The 14,126-nt window shown below is 35.0% G+C and overlaps 1 protein-coding gene across 1 annotated transcript; it reads right to left on the reverse strand.

Annotated features, from left to right (window-relative positions):
* Positions 1–2,469: 2,469 nt before the first annotated feature.
* Positions 2,470–4,814, reverse strand: LOC147548154 (putative glutamine amidotransferase GAT1_2.1). Its single transcript, XM_086671613.1, has 4 exons — positions 4,540–4,814; positions 3,431–4,164; positions 3,126–3,344; positions 2,470–2,928 (listed from the first exon to the last, which is right to left on the reverse strand). Exons 1-4 carry the CDS (start codon positions 4,622–4,624, stop codon positions 2,677–2,679), a joined length of 1,290 nt encoding a protein of 429 aa, XP_086527739.1. The 5' UTR covers positions 4,625–4,814; the 3' UTR covers positions 2,470–2,676.
* Between the last annotated feature and the right edge of the window lie 9,312 nt (positions 4,815–14,126).

A 14,126-nucleotide genomic window follows, 5' to 3' on the forward strand; every position in this document is an offset into this window, starting at 1 on the left:
TGTGTGAAAGCATCTCAGGAAGTCCCAGAATTTCTCTCTCGTGTGCTACAAGTGGATCATATACTCCTAATATTTCAAAACTTCAAGTTCTTATGTTAACTATATACCAGAAGAACTTTAAGGAATCTCGTTGAAATTTATCTTATGTTAACTAGTATATACATGAAGAATATCCAAGATCTCTTTATAATTGTTCAAAACGTCAAGTTCTTGATCTATCGCAGGATTACTTGCTCAGACAGATTCCCGATGATATCGACCTAATTTCAAGTTTGATAGTACTGAATCTTGGAGCAAATAACTTGTTCGGCGATGTTCGAACTTCGATTGGTTGCATTTGTTCGTTAAGAAGAAAGACTCTTCAACTCTTTTGAACTTTCCCTCGAGTTTTCGCTGTCGCCTTTGCCACCACGACTAATTTAGGGTTGCATCCAATCGTCTGATTAATTTTCATAGTAGCACCAATATCAGAGATGAAAAACCAATAGAATGATGATCTAAGTGAGGGAAAAGAAGCTGGTGGGCTAATGGAATTATTAAGGTTTGTTGAGAAGCTTTCCGCACCATGAAATTACCACTCATACTAATGAAATTTAGTTGTTATTTGGTTACTTGTTCTATCTCCATCAGAGAGGAGAGGGATTAGAGAATGAGGGAGAAAGTCTTAAAGAAAGATAATGAGGGAAAGAGAGATGACGGGGGAAAGAAATTCCACAAGTGAATAGTGGGTGAGAATTTGATTTTACCACCTTTTTAACCGTAAAATTTTCGACTCTTTTACCTACTTTCTTTTACCATGAGAAATGGTTTTTCTTACTCATTTGACCCAATCAAACAACGGAAAATCTATTTTCTCGGGAAAACAATTTGCCCAAGTAACAAACGAACCCTTAGTTATTGGGTACTAAGAGGGTGTTTGATTTTTGCACTTATTAAGTGATTTTCACTTAGTAAGTGCGGGCCGGCAATTTTAGGCCGTTTGTTTTTTCACTTAATAAGTGAATATCACTTGTAAGTGAGACCAAAGTAAGTGCAAAAAAGACATTTTTATCCTTCTCCGAATATAATAATTATCAATATAATTATAACTAAAAAGAAAATCTTAAACAATTGATAAGTAAAAAATCTTTTTATGACTTCAGCTATGATTCTTTTCCTTCTCCACTCATCCTTCACCTAAGGTTTTCTCCTAATTTATTTTCCCATCTCTTCCCTCATTAAACACGGAACCGCCCAAACTCCATGATGCAACGTTAGTTCTTTCTGCTTCATAAGTTTTAAAATATTTGAGGTTAATATTTTCAACACAAAGTATTCATAAATCGTAATTCTCTTGTATCTAAACCTAAACTTGCAAGCAAAAGAATTAGCAAAAAAAATTAGTATGAAATACTAATATGTAAATACTTTAAGGTCAAAATAGACAATTTCTCATTTGTATGATACTTAAAATTAATATAAAAACAAAAATCAAGCACTTAAAAGTGATGGAAAACAAACGTCATAGAACTTACAAGTGATATCACTTACTAAGTGATTATCACTTAGTAAGTGGTAGCACTTATAAGTGCTAAAAAATCAAACACCCTCTAAGGGTGCGAAAAAGCCCCGCGAGCCTGAATCCACCCACGAATCGCCCGAGCCTGACGTGTCCGTTGGCACCCGGTATTGTAAACAACAACTCTCAACAAAAAAAAATGGTAAACAACCATAAAATGAAACAATCTTGCTTCATATGCTGCTACATCTGCATCATATACATATAGATACAGAAGTCCTAAAATCAAGTGGCAATACAAAATGACTGACTGAAATGAGTTGATTTTTTTGTTCCGGTTCTGGCCAAAGCTTTGGCCAAAGCTTTTTTTAAGAACATGACTGCTTTCTGAGCATCGTCTGGGTCTAACGATCATGTTCTTGTTTTTCAACTACATAATAGTCTGTCAGAGTTGCATAATAGGTCCAATGTGAATTCCATGATCTCCTTTCGTTTTTAGATTACTTTATCTTAATACCCCTAATATAATCTGGGGGATATTGACATTTCATAGCTCAGGAGTTCCTTGATTGGTGATTGACATTTCACTGAGATCGACCTAGATAAAACTGAGTGAAACAAGATCACATGACCAAAACCAATCCCAGCCTCACGCTTGGGAGTTCATGCTTTATAGATCACAAGATAAAATCATAGTACAAGATCCATCTGCAGAAGAAGAGATGAAGGCTAAGCTTGTTTCATTATCAAAGAAGGACAAATCACAACGGCCGCGTAAGGCACTAACTAGAAGACCACCTCACGAGTCAATGGGCGCCTCACAATTCTAAAATCAAAACAGAATGGGGGGTGGTGCCGTGGTGGTTTTGAGACATGCTATTTGGTCGAAAATGGGAGCCTGCTACAAGCCGAAGCGTAATGGGAACTCCTAAATCAAAGGTTTTCACAAAAATGCAAACATAGAGATCGTACTATCAAAATGTAAAACTTTATAATCTTTTGGCTTGCCTTGGTCTCCAAGTCAGACATAGAAGACACAATAGAACAGACACTAGGGAAAGAGCACAATAAGAGTTACAAGATGCCAAAATCAGTACTCATCTAATCAAAGTCACCCATCTCACTTCAAACCCTCATCTCTGAAAAATTTAACAGGTATGAAGAAATGGAACCATTCATCATAAAGAAACTTCATTCACTAGATCTTGAAGCTTATTCTCTAATACTTCAGAGCTGATCTTCCCCATCATATGGTAAAAAGACATTAGGTCAGATAACTGTTCTATTGACATCTTCCCCATTATTTTCCTTGCTATCTTTTCTCTCTCCTCATTCATCTTCAACCTTTCTAAGAATGAACTTGCATTCCTTACTGTTGCACCCATTTGTTTCAATCTCTTCTCTTGTTGTGTACTCAATGCTGTATTGGACTGCAGAGGATGAAAACCCAATTATTACAATTGCGAATTCACAGTGTAAAATGAAAAATTTTAAATCAACACTGATTGTACCGACTTCAATGTTTCACAGACTTCAATGTTTCAGAGAGTAAAACGAAAAAATTAAAAAATTTATCGTGTGTCCTAAAGGTACATCTTAAAATAACCCTATAAGTATTTATACATACCTCGAGAAATTCAGCTCCCACTTCAAGTTCAGAGTACTGTTTTGATTGTACAGGTTCACCGCCGTTAGTATACATATCTCTAGCAATCGAGAAACTTCGAACAATGATCTTTCTTTTCTTCTCCATCTCTTTATCAAGTGTTGTTGTTGTTACACTCTTGGGCACACATATTGCAGCATTCAACTTCTTCCTATAAGCTATCACAGCTTTCACAAATTCCTACACAAATAACATAACCTAATTCAAAATACTAATAAAAAAAAATGTTCCCCTGTATTATAAGCTCATGAACTTTAATGTAATACCTTATATGCAGAAGGACAACCGGGATAATCGAACTCGTCGGAATCAGAGTGTCTCATTCGTTCTGGGTGAAACTGCAACCCCATTATAAACTTACCCTCTTCTGGGTTATAAGCATCAGGATCATAAAACCCTTCCACCAATCCATCCGGAGCAAAAGCCATCGGAACAAAACGTTGGGCTAATCTTTTCACACCTTGATGATGATAACTATTCACCATTATCTCCATTTTATTTTCCTCTAATGAATCCTTAAACCAATCATGTAAAGGACTATCCTTCACTACCTTAACAACATGTCGGTGTCCGTCGTAATTATCATAATCCATATGAACAACAGCATTATAATCTTCTCGAACATTTTTCGATAGCTCTTTTTCTACATCTTGATATAATGTTCCACCACAAGCAACATTAAGAACTTGTGACCCTCTACATATACCCAAGTAAGGTATGTTTCTTTCTAGACAAAGTTTAGCTAATCTTAACTCGATCGAATCTTTTTCACGATCAACTGCCGTGTCACTAACGTGCATTCGTCTAATTTCGTCTAATTCTTCAGTAGAGAGACCAGACATTTCAGCTTCGTATAGAGATGGGTCGATGTCTTCGCCTTCACATAGAAGAACACCATGGATTGGTTCAAAACTATCTAGTAATAAATGGACTCCTGTTACTCTTGGAACAATTACAGGTACAGCTCCATAGCCTACTATAAGATCAAGATGATACTCACCTAATAAAACAAAAACCAAAAAAAAAAATTCAACTCTTAATAGTCTAATCAAATCATAACTATAGATAAAAATGAAAAATATGCATGGAAGTTGAAAAGATTAACAACATTTTTATATTGGCATCTAAAAAATTCTATTTGGATCAATAAAAATAGAAACAAGAAAAACCAGACAAATTCTGACAGAAATCTTATATGGCATGTTGTCGTGATGATTCTGATTCACTGAACCTGACGGATACCGACAAACCACAAAAGATTTCTGCTTAAAATTTACCTAGTTTTTTATGCTCTCTATCATTATTCTTGAATTAAAGAAGAAGAAAGAGATTATCAGATCCTAATGGGAAAAAATAATGAAAAAGGGATTCATACCCACAAAATCAACGAATTTGTTTTTGCGAACGGTACGTCTAGAAACAATGAGAACCCTAGGAAGGATCATTGATAGATCAGCCATGGAGGTAGTAATAATTGTTAATCGGATTTACAGAGATACAGGTGTGGGGGATTTCTTATTGATCTTCTCGTATTTATAGAGAGAGAATGTGTCGAGGTGGACAAGACTCAGATGAAGCGCACCGCCTCCGCTTAGGCTAGAAGCGGTGTTTACTTGACCAGGAATTAATAAGTTGTTGCCATCTAGGCAAGGTTTATCTAAGATCACGTGGACCGAATATTAATGCCACAATTTCGATTTGCTGAACAAATCCTACGATTGATATCAAAAAGTGAAACGAAATACTAAAATCCAACGGCTTCTATTGTGGTGGATCTATATAGTCAAATTAGTCAGGCTTAAACAATTTCTTAGGTCTTATCTGATGAGTTAATTTAAGACAATTGAGTTGCACTTTCCTAATTAAGGCTATTGGGATAAACAATTTTATATAGAAATCAAGCAAATCCACTAGAAAGTGGGTGGGTCATACAAAATAGATAGGGGTCAATAACTCCATCCGGGCGGCTTTAGAAACACCCTCGTACACATAGAAATGAACGCCCCGTCCCTTTGGAGTCCGCTATGTCGCTTTTCGACTTATGGTCGCTCTATTACTAGAAAAGAAACTTTAACAAATCTACTTTTACTTTATTTGCACTAATAAATTTCTACAGCAACTTCCAAATAGATGACACAACCTCCCCCTCCCACTTTATTTACAATGAGAAAGCTACCACCTCTCGATTATTAGAGAAGAGCCTAAACTCAACCAATCTAAAGGCCTATGTCGGTTCTTGTTTTTGTTCTAGGTATTGTATTAATGAATTGTCCAAATTATAGCTCCACTAACTAAATTAGCAGAATCATATCTCTATGGTTAGAAACGAGAGATAGAAACCTCACCTTATACTTTTTCTAATATTATATATTTGGTGAAATTATTAAATTTCTTAAACAAAATTTCTACTTGCATTATTTCTAGTAAAATTATTTATTTGATAGAAACTCACACTAATGCAAAATTTAGTTTTGATCTCTAGTAAAATTATGCATAATCTTAGAGATCTCAAAAAGACATTTAAACCAATAATCTTTAGAAATATTCTTTCTTAATCATCGAATCAATTAATTATATTTGTGAAATCATTAATGAATTTTACTCTCTTAGATTTATTATTTTTCTCAAAAATAGTAACCGTGTTTATGGCTGAAGAATAACATGCCATCATTAGTTTTGTCAAAAATACAAAAATTGTGCTTATCTTTCAAATAGAATGCAATGAGCAGAAAATCAATCCCAATCACTCCTATTTATGTTGTTGTATACGATAGAATCGACTAGAGATCTTATTCTATTAAAATTTGACAATAAGATGTTTAGAACATCTTTTTTTAAGTTTTACATTGGGTATGCTCTTGGAACAGTGTGCTGCTACAGTCCTACTTCTGTTAACGAAAAATAAAATATCTAGGTCACAAAAGAATCAATCTAAATCTCTTGGAGGGCCCATTGATTTAATTTCTAGACAGAAAAAACTTGTATAGATATAGAGATACTAGTCTAAATCTAATTCTAAATTTCATGAATTTTTTGTTTATAGTGCGGAAACTAAAAGCACATGAACTTAACCATAAGAAACAAAACGTACCTACAAAATTAACGAACTTGTTCTTCCGAACAGCGCGTCTAGACACTATTAAAACCCTTGGAAGCGTCTCCGTGATCAGATTGTCAGCCATGGCCAATCGACAAAAATAATATAAACAATGATAATAATATGAAGAGAAAGAGGAAGAGATGATATATGTATAATCCTAAATTTTGTGTTTGATCTTATTTCTCTATAGTCTTTGATTATTTATAGAACAAATTTTTAGAAATAGAAACAAATAAATATAGAGAGTGAAAGAAAATACTTTAGATCTTTGATCTGTATTTATACAAGTAGTAACTTTTTAGAAAGAGAGAAGATATATGTAAGAGTCGATGTGGACACATTGAGTCGACTTCAAGTTGCCGCGTAAGTGCTTACATATGTTTTCAACGCCCTAAATAAAGGTGTATTAATTTCAGTTGACACGTGTGAGACGATAAAGATCCATATCAGATGTGTACAGCTAGATGTCAATTTGTTTTTGAAATATCAAGCAACCTCATTAAGATGCTTATGTGTGATTTATTGGGGATAAGTTTGTGTTATTAGTTAAGATTAGGATCCAAATCCCACTTGACTAGGAAAGGGTTAAGAAAAATAAAAATTATCATACTACTTATCTTTTCTTGGTAGCATAGGTTAAATTTAGGTTAAATTTGGGGTCATTTAAGAGCATCTTCAATGCAAAATTCAAAAAAATTTGTATTAAGCTTATGTGCGAAGTTCTGATTAAGATTCTCATTCATTATAACGCTCAATTTGGATTTCAAAATGATGTGGCATCTTTTAGTGTTGAGATATCTCAAGAAGAAACTTAATATTTGAGATTTCTTTTAAGAATCTCAATTGGTCACTCAATATTAAAAGCAAATCTAATCATCTAAGAAATGACACCTAAGTTATTCTTAAGTCTTTAGAGTGTTACATTGGAGATGTCTTCTGAATTGAGGATCTCAATATTGACATCTAGGAAAGAAAAATTCAATTGATCCTTGACACATGATAATTTGAGTTTTTTTTTGAGTTTTGCATTGGAGATGCTTTTAGAGCATCCCCATTAGAAGACTAACTAAAAAAAACTCTATTCGTCCTATGTGACAAGTGCAAATCTATAAAGTTATTTTGTTTACTCATGTGACGTGATAATGTTTGTAAGAAAATATAGTTCAACAAAAAAAAAATGTTTGTAAGAAAATAATTATGGTGTGTTTGGTTGCAGGATTCATAAGTAGGATTCCTATTAAAAGTGAGATTTGGTAGGATTCAAGAATCTTTGGTCTATTAGGCTACCATGAATCCTATGACTCTTAAATCCTAAGGATTCCTAATTCCAAAATTTGTATTGGACTAAAATCCCACCCTACCTCTTAGAATTTGCTAGGATTTTGGATTAATAAATCTAGATTTCAAACTTAAAATCAACAAAAAATATTTCCTTCTACAAAGTAATTATTTAATTTTTTTTTTCCAAAAAATGTTTTTCTCGAAATCATTTTTTTCCTTCAAAAAATCGTTTATTTTTTTTTTCCGAAAAGCGTATTTTTCCCAAAACCCGATTTTTCCGAAATTTGTGTTTTTCCCCCCGAATAACTTTTTTTTTTTCTAGAAATCTGATTTTTTCCTGAAAACATATTTTCTTTTGAATTTTTTTTCTCCAAACCCTTTTTTTTACCGAAAGATCGTTTTTTTTTTCTCGACGACCGTTTTTTAGATGAATGAAAATCCGGAAAACTTTTTTACTTCATGAAGACCATTTTGGCCAAATTGTTTTTTTCAAAGAAAAAACGAGTATCGAAAAAAATCGATTTTCGAAAAAAAAAAACCGATTTTCGTGAAAAACAAAGTTTCATGAAATATCAGTTACCGAAAAAAATGATTTTCGAAAAAAAAATCATTTCAGGAAAAAGGGTATTCGAGGAAAAAGCGGCTTCGAGGGAAAACTGTTTTTGGGAAAAAAAATTATTTACGAAAAATTTGAAAAACGGTTCTCGAAAAAAAATTATGAAGAAAAAGGAGGGTTCTCGAATGAAACGATATTTGAAAAAACGAGTTTCGAGAATAAGGTTTCTTCAATATTTTCTTAAAGAAGCATTTAAAAATACTCGAATAATAATAAATCATAGGATTCTTATTAGTTGCCAAACAAACCAAAAAATAATACTTGGATTCATGATTCCACAATCCAAACATACCATTAGTTATTTTGAAGATCTTTGAAGACTTAATTTCTATTGGTCTAAATTTTAAAAATAATGACTAAGATAATTAGAGATATCTCGAGAGGACTTTAGAAATAGAGTATCCTTGGAGATAACCACCGCCACATCATCTTAGAGCATATCTAGTGCAAAGCTAAAAAAAACTTAAATTGTCCTACGTGTCAAGACTCAATTGGGTTTCTCTTCCCTAGATGTCAATATTTAGACTTTCAATTCAAAAGTCATCTCCAATGCAACACTCTAAAAACTTAAAAATAATTTAGGTGTCATTTCCTAGATGGTTAGATTTGCTTTAATATTGAGTGGTCAATTGAGATCTTCAAAAGAAACCTGGAATATTGAGTTTCTTCTTGAGATATCTCAAAATTAAATGATGCCACATCATTTTGAGATCCAAATTCAGTGTTGCATTAGAGAGAGTTTTTTACACAAAACTCAAAAATATCCTAGATGACACTTTGAGTTTTTCCATTTGAGTGTTGGATTGGAGATGCTCTTAGAGATTTAAATTGAGATTCACATTGGATCATCTTATAGATTTAACTTGAGTTTCAAATTGGAGAGATGTTTTAAGAAAAAAAATTTACAATCTTATGTGGCACTTAGAAATTCTAAGATTGAGTTTTGCATTGAAGTTGCTCTTAAACCATCTTACACAAAACTAAAAAAAAATCTCTATTAATCCTATATGTCGAGTTTTAATTGAGATTTTCGCTCTTAGAAATACAAAATAGCGCTCTCAATTCTTTTGTGTCTCCAATGCAAAACTCGAAGGCGATGTTTGGCGCACTGAGATCACGTGGGAATGGAATGTGATTTCTGGGAATCACAATCCTGTTAACTGTTTGGTTCGCGAAAATACAGCGGGAATCCTATTCCCAGAGGAATATGATTCCCCCTAAACAGGGACGAGGTAATAACAAACCGGGTAGGGGGTGGGCCTGTGGTTCCCATTCCCAGGCATGATTTTTTTTTTTAATATTATGGATAAAATTATCCTTAATAAAATATTAAAATGACTAATATTAAAATCGTCCTTAACATAATATCACAACTAAAAGAATTAAAAACCCAGGGTTTTAGCCACCACCGTAACATTTCTCTCTCTCGCCCGAATTTTACGCTCTCTAGTTTTTTCCTTCTCTCTAGTTCTTTGTTCATTCTTATCGTTTCCATAACGTTTAAAAAGAAAGAAAAAATTTCCGAGACCATTATTTATTTTAAATAAATTTTTTGAATATTACTTAAATTGGTGTATCACGTTACTAATTCATATATACAAATTTAAATAGATAATACTGATTAAATTACATAGCAAAGTTGGCTTATAATTTATGTAGTTTAAGTAAAAGATATAACAAGATTTTTTACAAAAATTAACAATTTTATTCCTATACGAACCAAACACCTAGTTAGAAATCTATCAGGAATCAAATTCCTATTCCTGATCAAACCAAACATCAAATTAAAATAATCGGATTCCCAGGTAATTGCGTTGTGTGAATGCGATCCCAAGGAATAACATTCCATTCCGGCACGCCAAACATGACCTAAGGGAGTTTTATAGGCAAATGTCCTTTATTGTTAAAGCCAACGTATTTTACAAGCTTGACTTGGTCAATTTATCATGACCAAGTTTGGTTAAAGGCAATGCTACCTTTGAGGGTTTATTTCACCCACGCGACAAAAATTCGTCGGCCGACCATCTCCGGGCAACGACTTTAATTAAAAAAATTCCTTCTTCATCTTCTTCCTTCCTTCTTCATCTCTGTTTTCTTTCTTCTTCTTTTCCTTCTTCTCAGTTTTCTTTCTTCTTCTTCTTCCCCAGATCTGAGTTACGTCATAATCCTGTTATGGTGATGGTTGATTATGTGGATTTGTACATTACTTATTCGTTGTTTGAATCTCTCATAGTCGCTACACTGAAGTAAAAATTCAGACAAAACTGGTTTTGTTTTGTTTTAAGTATTAATGATTTTCATTCAGCAGATTCTCTCCTAGGTAACTGGAGAAAGTCAATTGCATGAGTTCACCCCCAGTGCCACTACTTCATGATATTTTTGGTATTCGTCATCTGCATCTCCTAAATCTACTGAGAAGCAAACTAATCAGCCTGAAGATGGGCATCATACCATTGTAGATAACAAAGACGATTCGGTTAAAGCTGGGAATGGAGATGATAAAGTTACAGAGCAAACAATAGAAAAAAATTATGCAGCTGATCAAAACACAATCCATATCCTGAAGGGCATCAAACCATTGCAGAGAACAAAAACGATTCGGTTAATGCTGGGAATGGAGATGATAAAGAACAGAGCAAACAGAAGAAACAGGTTATGCATCTGATCAAAACACAATCCACATCCGAATCTATCAAAAAGCAGAGGAAAAGTATTAAACAGACTGCATTTTCTGATTCAGATTCGGAGGATGATGATCTCTCCATGGACTATCTAAAGCTTGCTGCCGAAAAAGAAGAATTACTAAAGGTAAAGCAAAAGGAATTTGAAAAAAATGAAGAAAGAGAAGAAGAAAAGAGGAGAAGAATAAGAATAAGAGGAAGAAGGAGGAGTCCATGAAGAAAGATAGAGAATAAAAAGATGAAGGAAGGAAGAAGAGAGAGAAAGAAAAGACGTTGTTCGGTCAAACCTTTGTTGAGGCATTTCTTCTTAAACCCCACATTGCCTTTAACTAAATTAGGATTTTCTTTAGCATGATTTCTATAAAAAATTTGGGCTTTGCCTATAAAATCTCTCAAACTCTGATATCATGTTTAAATTTGTTGTCGTCAAACTCAACACCAATTGGTAATGAGTCGAGATGACCTAGATATTATATTGGGTTAATTCCGTTTTGGCCCGCAAATTGTGATCGACTCACGGTTTTGGCCCCCATAAGTGTCCGGCAGTTCGTTTTGGCCCCAAAATTTTCCTATTTGGCCTCAAATTTTGTCCAACCTCCCAATTCTACCCCCATGACATTTCTGTAATTTATTTTTTTCTTTTTCTTTGTCCACCTCATCTAACAGTTACCACATCACCTCTGTCCACAAAGGATATGGCCGGAAAAAATTGCCGGAGAAAGGTCGCCGACTGGCAATTTTTTCCGGCGACCTCCATTTTTTTATTTTTATCTTCATCTCCAATCTTTCATCACCTTTCTCTCTCTTCTTCTTCTTTGTCTTCCTTTTGCTCTCTGCTTCTCTCTCGTTTCTCTCTCTAAAACCTCCGGCGAAGGGTTCCTTCGCCGGAGGTCTGATCTTCAACAAACCTCGATTGAAGCAGATCTTCAACAGACCTCGAAGGTTTGTTGAAGCAGATCTTCAACAGACCTCGAAGGTTTTTTGAAGCAAACCTCCGACGAAGGAAACCCCTTCGCCGGAGGTTTTAGAGAAAGAAATGAGAGAAAGGAGAGAGAAAGAAATGAAGAAGAAGAGAGAAGATAATTCTTTTTTTGGGTTAAAGGTGGTCGGCCAGAACTTTTCATTTCTGGCAGACGACCAATTTCCGGAGAAGGAAGGTGAGGTGGAGAGGAGGTGGTGTGATGGAGGAGAGATAAGGTGAAGTGGAGGAGAGATAAGGTGAAGTGGAGGAGAAAGAAATAGGTGATGTGGTTTTTGTGTCTTTATCACTTTTTCACAAATAATTCCATTTTGCCCCTCGAGGATAATTTGGTAAAAAATTTGGCCCTTTGGGCCCAAAACGAAGTGCCGGACACAATTGGAAGCTAAAGCGGTGAGTTGGTCACAATATGGGAACCCTATTATATTCTTTGTTATTGGATCACCTTTATTAATGTAGGACTATTTTTACAGTATGCACTAAAGTATCCTTTTTCAACCTGTTTTTAAATAATTTCAACATGATTTACGTTAAGAAGCAATGCCCAAATTTACAATTTGATCAAAGGGAAAACTAAAAAGAAAATATGAATAGTGCATATCTAGACCTATAATGAGATTACCATCTGAAAGATATATCAAAAGAACTTTCCAGTAGCACGATAACCCACCTATATAGATGATAGATCAGAGATGCACGTCTCTTTTAAGTTTATGAAACTATGAGCGCTGGTTTGATATAAATCTCAGTTTCGCACATTTCTTGTTCTTGAAACTTAAAGATAGCTGAAAACCCACCAGAAGATTGAAATCGTGAACCTCAATTATTTCATTCCTGAAAAAGAGATTTAATATTTTGATTCTCTTAAAATAGGTAAAGCAGGATCGCATTTACGAAAGACATAATGGTTATGAATGGTAGATTTGCTCCAAAAAGTAGTGAATTCAATAGCATGAAGAGGCTCAATTAGCCGAAGTAAGTCGATAAAGAGATAGATTTACATATTAAGAAGGCCACAGATTGACCTGAGCCACACACGTCGACGTTACATGGCCAACGAACAAATCCTCGATGGAGCATTATGGGGTGTATATGGCGGAGCTCTACCACCAAAGCCTAACTCTAGCCAAAGAGATAGTTGGGAGGTCGACATGAGTCTCATAGGAACCTAGAATCTTAAGCTGACCCAAAATCAAACAAAAAAGTGGATCCGAGTCAGCTCGACACCTGAGTCCTGATTGAGACTGGAAATACAGTAGAGGGGTTTTCAACCATGACTTACATATAACCTAGGGTCGAAAATGAAAGAAACTATAAGAACAAAAATTGAAAAAGAAAATTCTTATTTGATTAGGACTGGACCAACCGAAAACTGATAAGTAAAGAGTCTGAGGGGTAACAGACATGACAGCCTGAGATACTCGAGAATCAACAGACTATCCAGTTCGACGGATACTTGATCGTAAACAATCTGTCAGTTAATCACTAACTCGGATTGCCAAATTCGTAAAGTAACAGACTGTCCAGTTTGAGTTAGGACGGACTGGAACGAGTCAAAAGTGCAATAGAAATTGATCGGACTCAATCTAGTCCATTAACCGTCAAAACTTTACCCTAAGAATCAACAAATTGATGGTTTTAGAAGTACACACTTAAAGCACTATATCAAACAAAATAGGGTTATTTCCCTAATGGCCCCCTACTTTGTGACAAGCTTCCCGCCTGGCCCCTCACTTTACGAGAAATACCCATATGGCCCCCTTCCGTTATAACACCGTTACTCTCTCTCCTCCATCTCTTTTTCTCTCTCTGCCAAGTCATGCGACATCATCTGTTACGCCACCTCATCACCTTCTCTGGCTGAGGTCGCCGGCTGGTGGCCTTCAAACTAAATTTTTTTTCGTTTTCTCTCTTCCTCTCTCTCTCTCTCTCTAACACTACTCCGGCGAAGAGATACCTTCGTCGGAGTGGTCTGTTCTTCAAGAACAGACCGAGATCTGTTGGTGAAGAACAGATCTCGGTCTGTTCTTCAATGAACAGATCTCGGTCTGTTCTTCAATGAACAGATCTCGGTCTGTTCTTCAATGAACAGATCTCGGTCTGTTCTTCAAGAATAGACCAGGTTTGTTCTTCAAGAATAGACCAGGTCTGTTCGGTGAAGAACAGATCTCGGTCTGTTCAGTGAAGAACAGACCACTCCGACAAAGGTCTCCCTTCGCCGGAGTAGTGTTAGAGAGAGAGAGAGAAGAAGAGAGAAAAAAAAATTTATTTTTTTATTTTTAGTTTGAAGGTCGCCGGCCGGAAA

This window comes from Eschscholzia californica, unplaced genomic scaffold, assembly GCF_041429995.1.
Source record: "Eschscholzia californica isolate CP2 unplaced genomic scaffold, dmEscCali1.0.p SCAF_3, whole genome shotgun sequence".
Lineage (NCBI taxonomy): Eukaryota > Viridiplantae > Streptophyta > Magnoliopsida > Ranunculales > Papaveraceae > Eschscholzia > Eschscholzia californica.

Coding starts and splice junctions, on each gene's coding strand:
- LOC147548154 (XM_086671613.1), bottom strand. CDS start 4,624: ATGGCTGATCTATCAATGATCCTTCCTAGGGTTCTCATTGTTTCTAGA. Junction 3,345..3,430: donor GTTGTCCTTCTGCATATAAG/GTATTACATTAA, acceptor TTATTTGTGTAG/GAATTTGTGAAAGCTGTGAT. Junction 2,929..3,125: donor TGGGAGCTGAATTTCTCGAG/GTATGTATAAAT, acceptor CATCCTCTGCAG/TCCAATACAGCATTGAGTAC.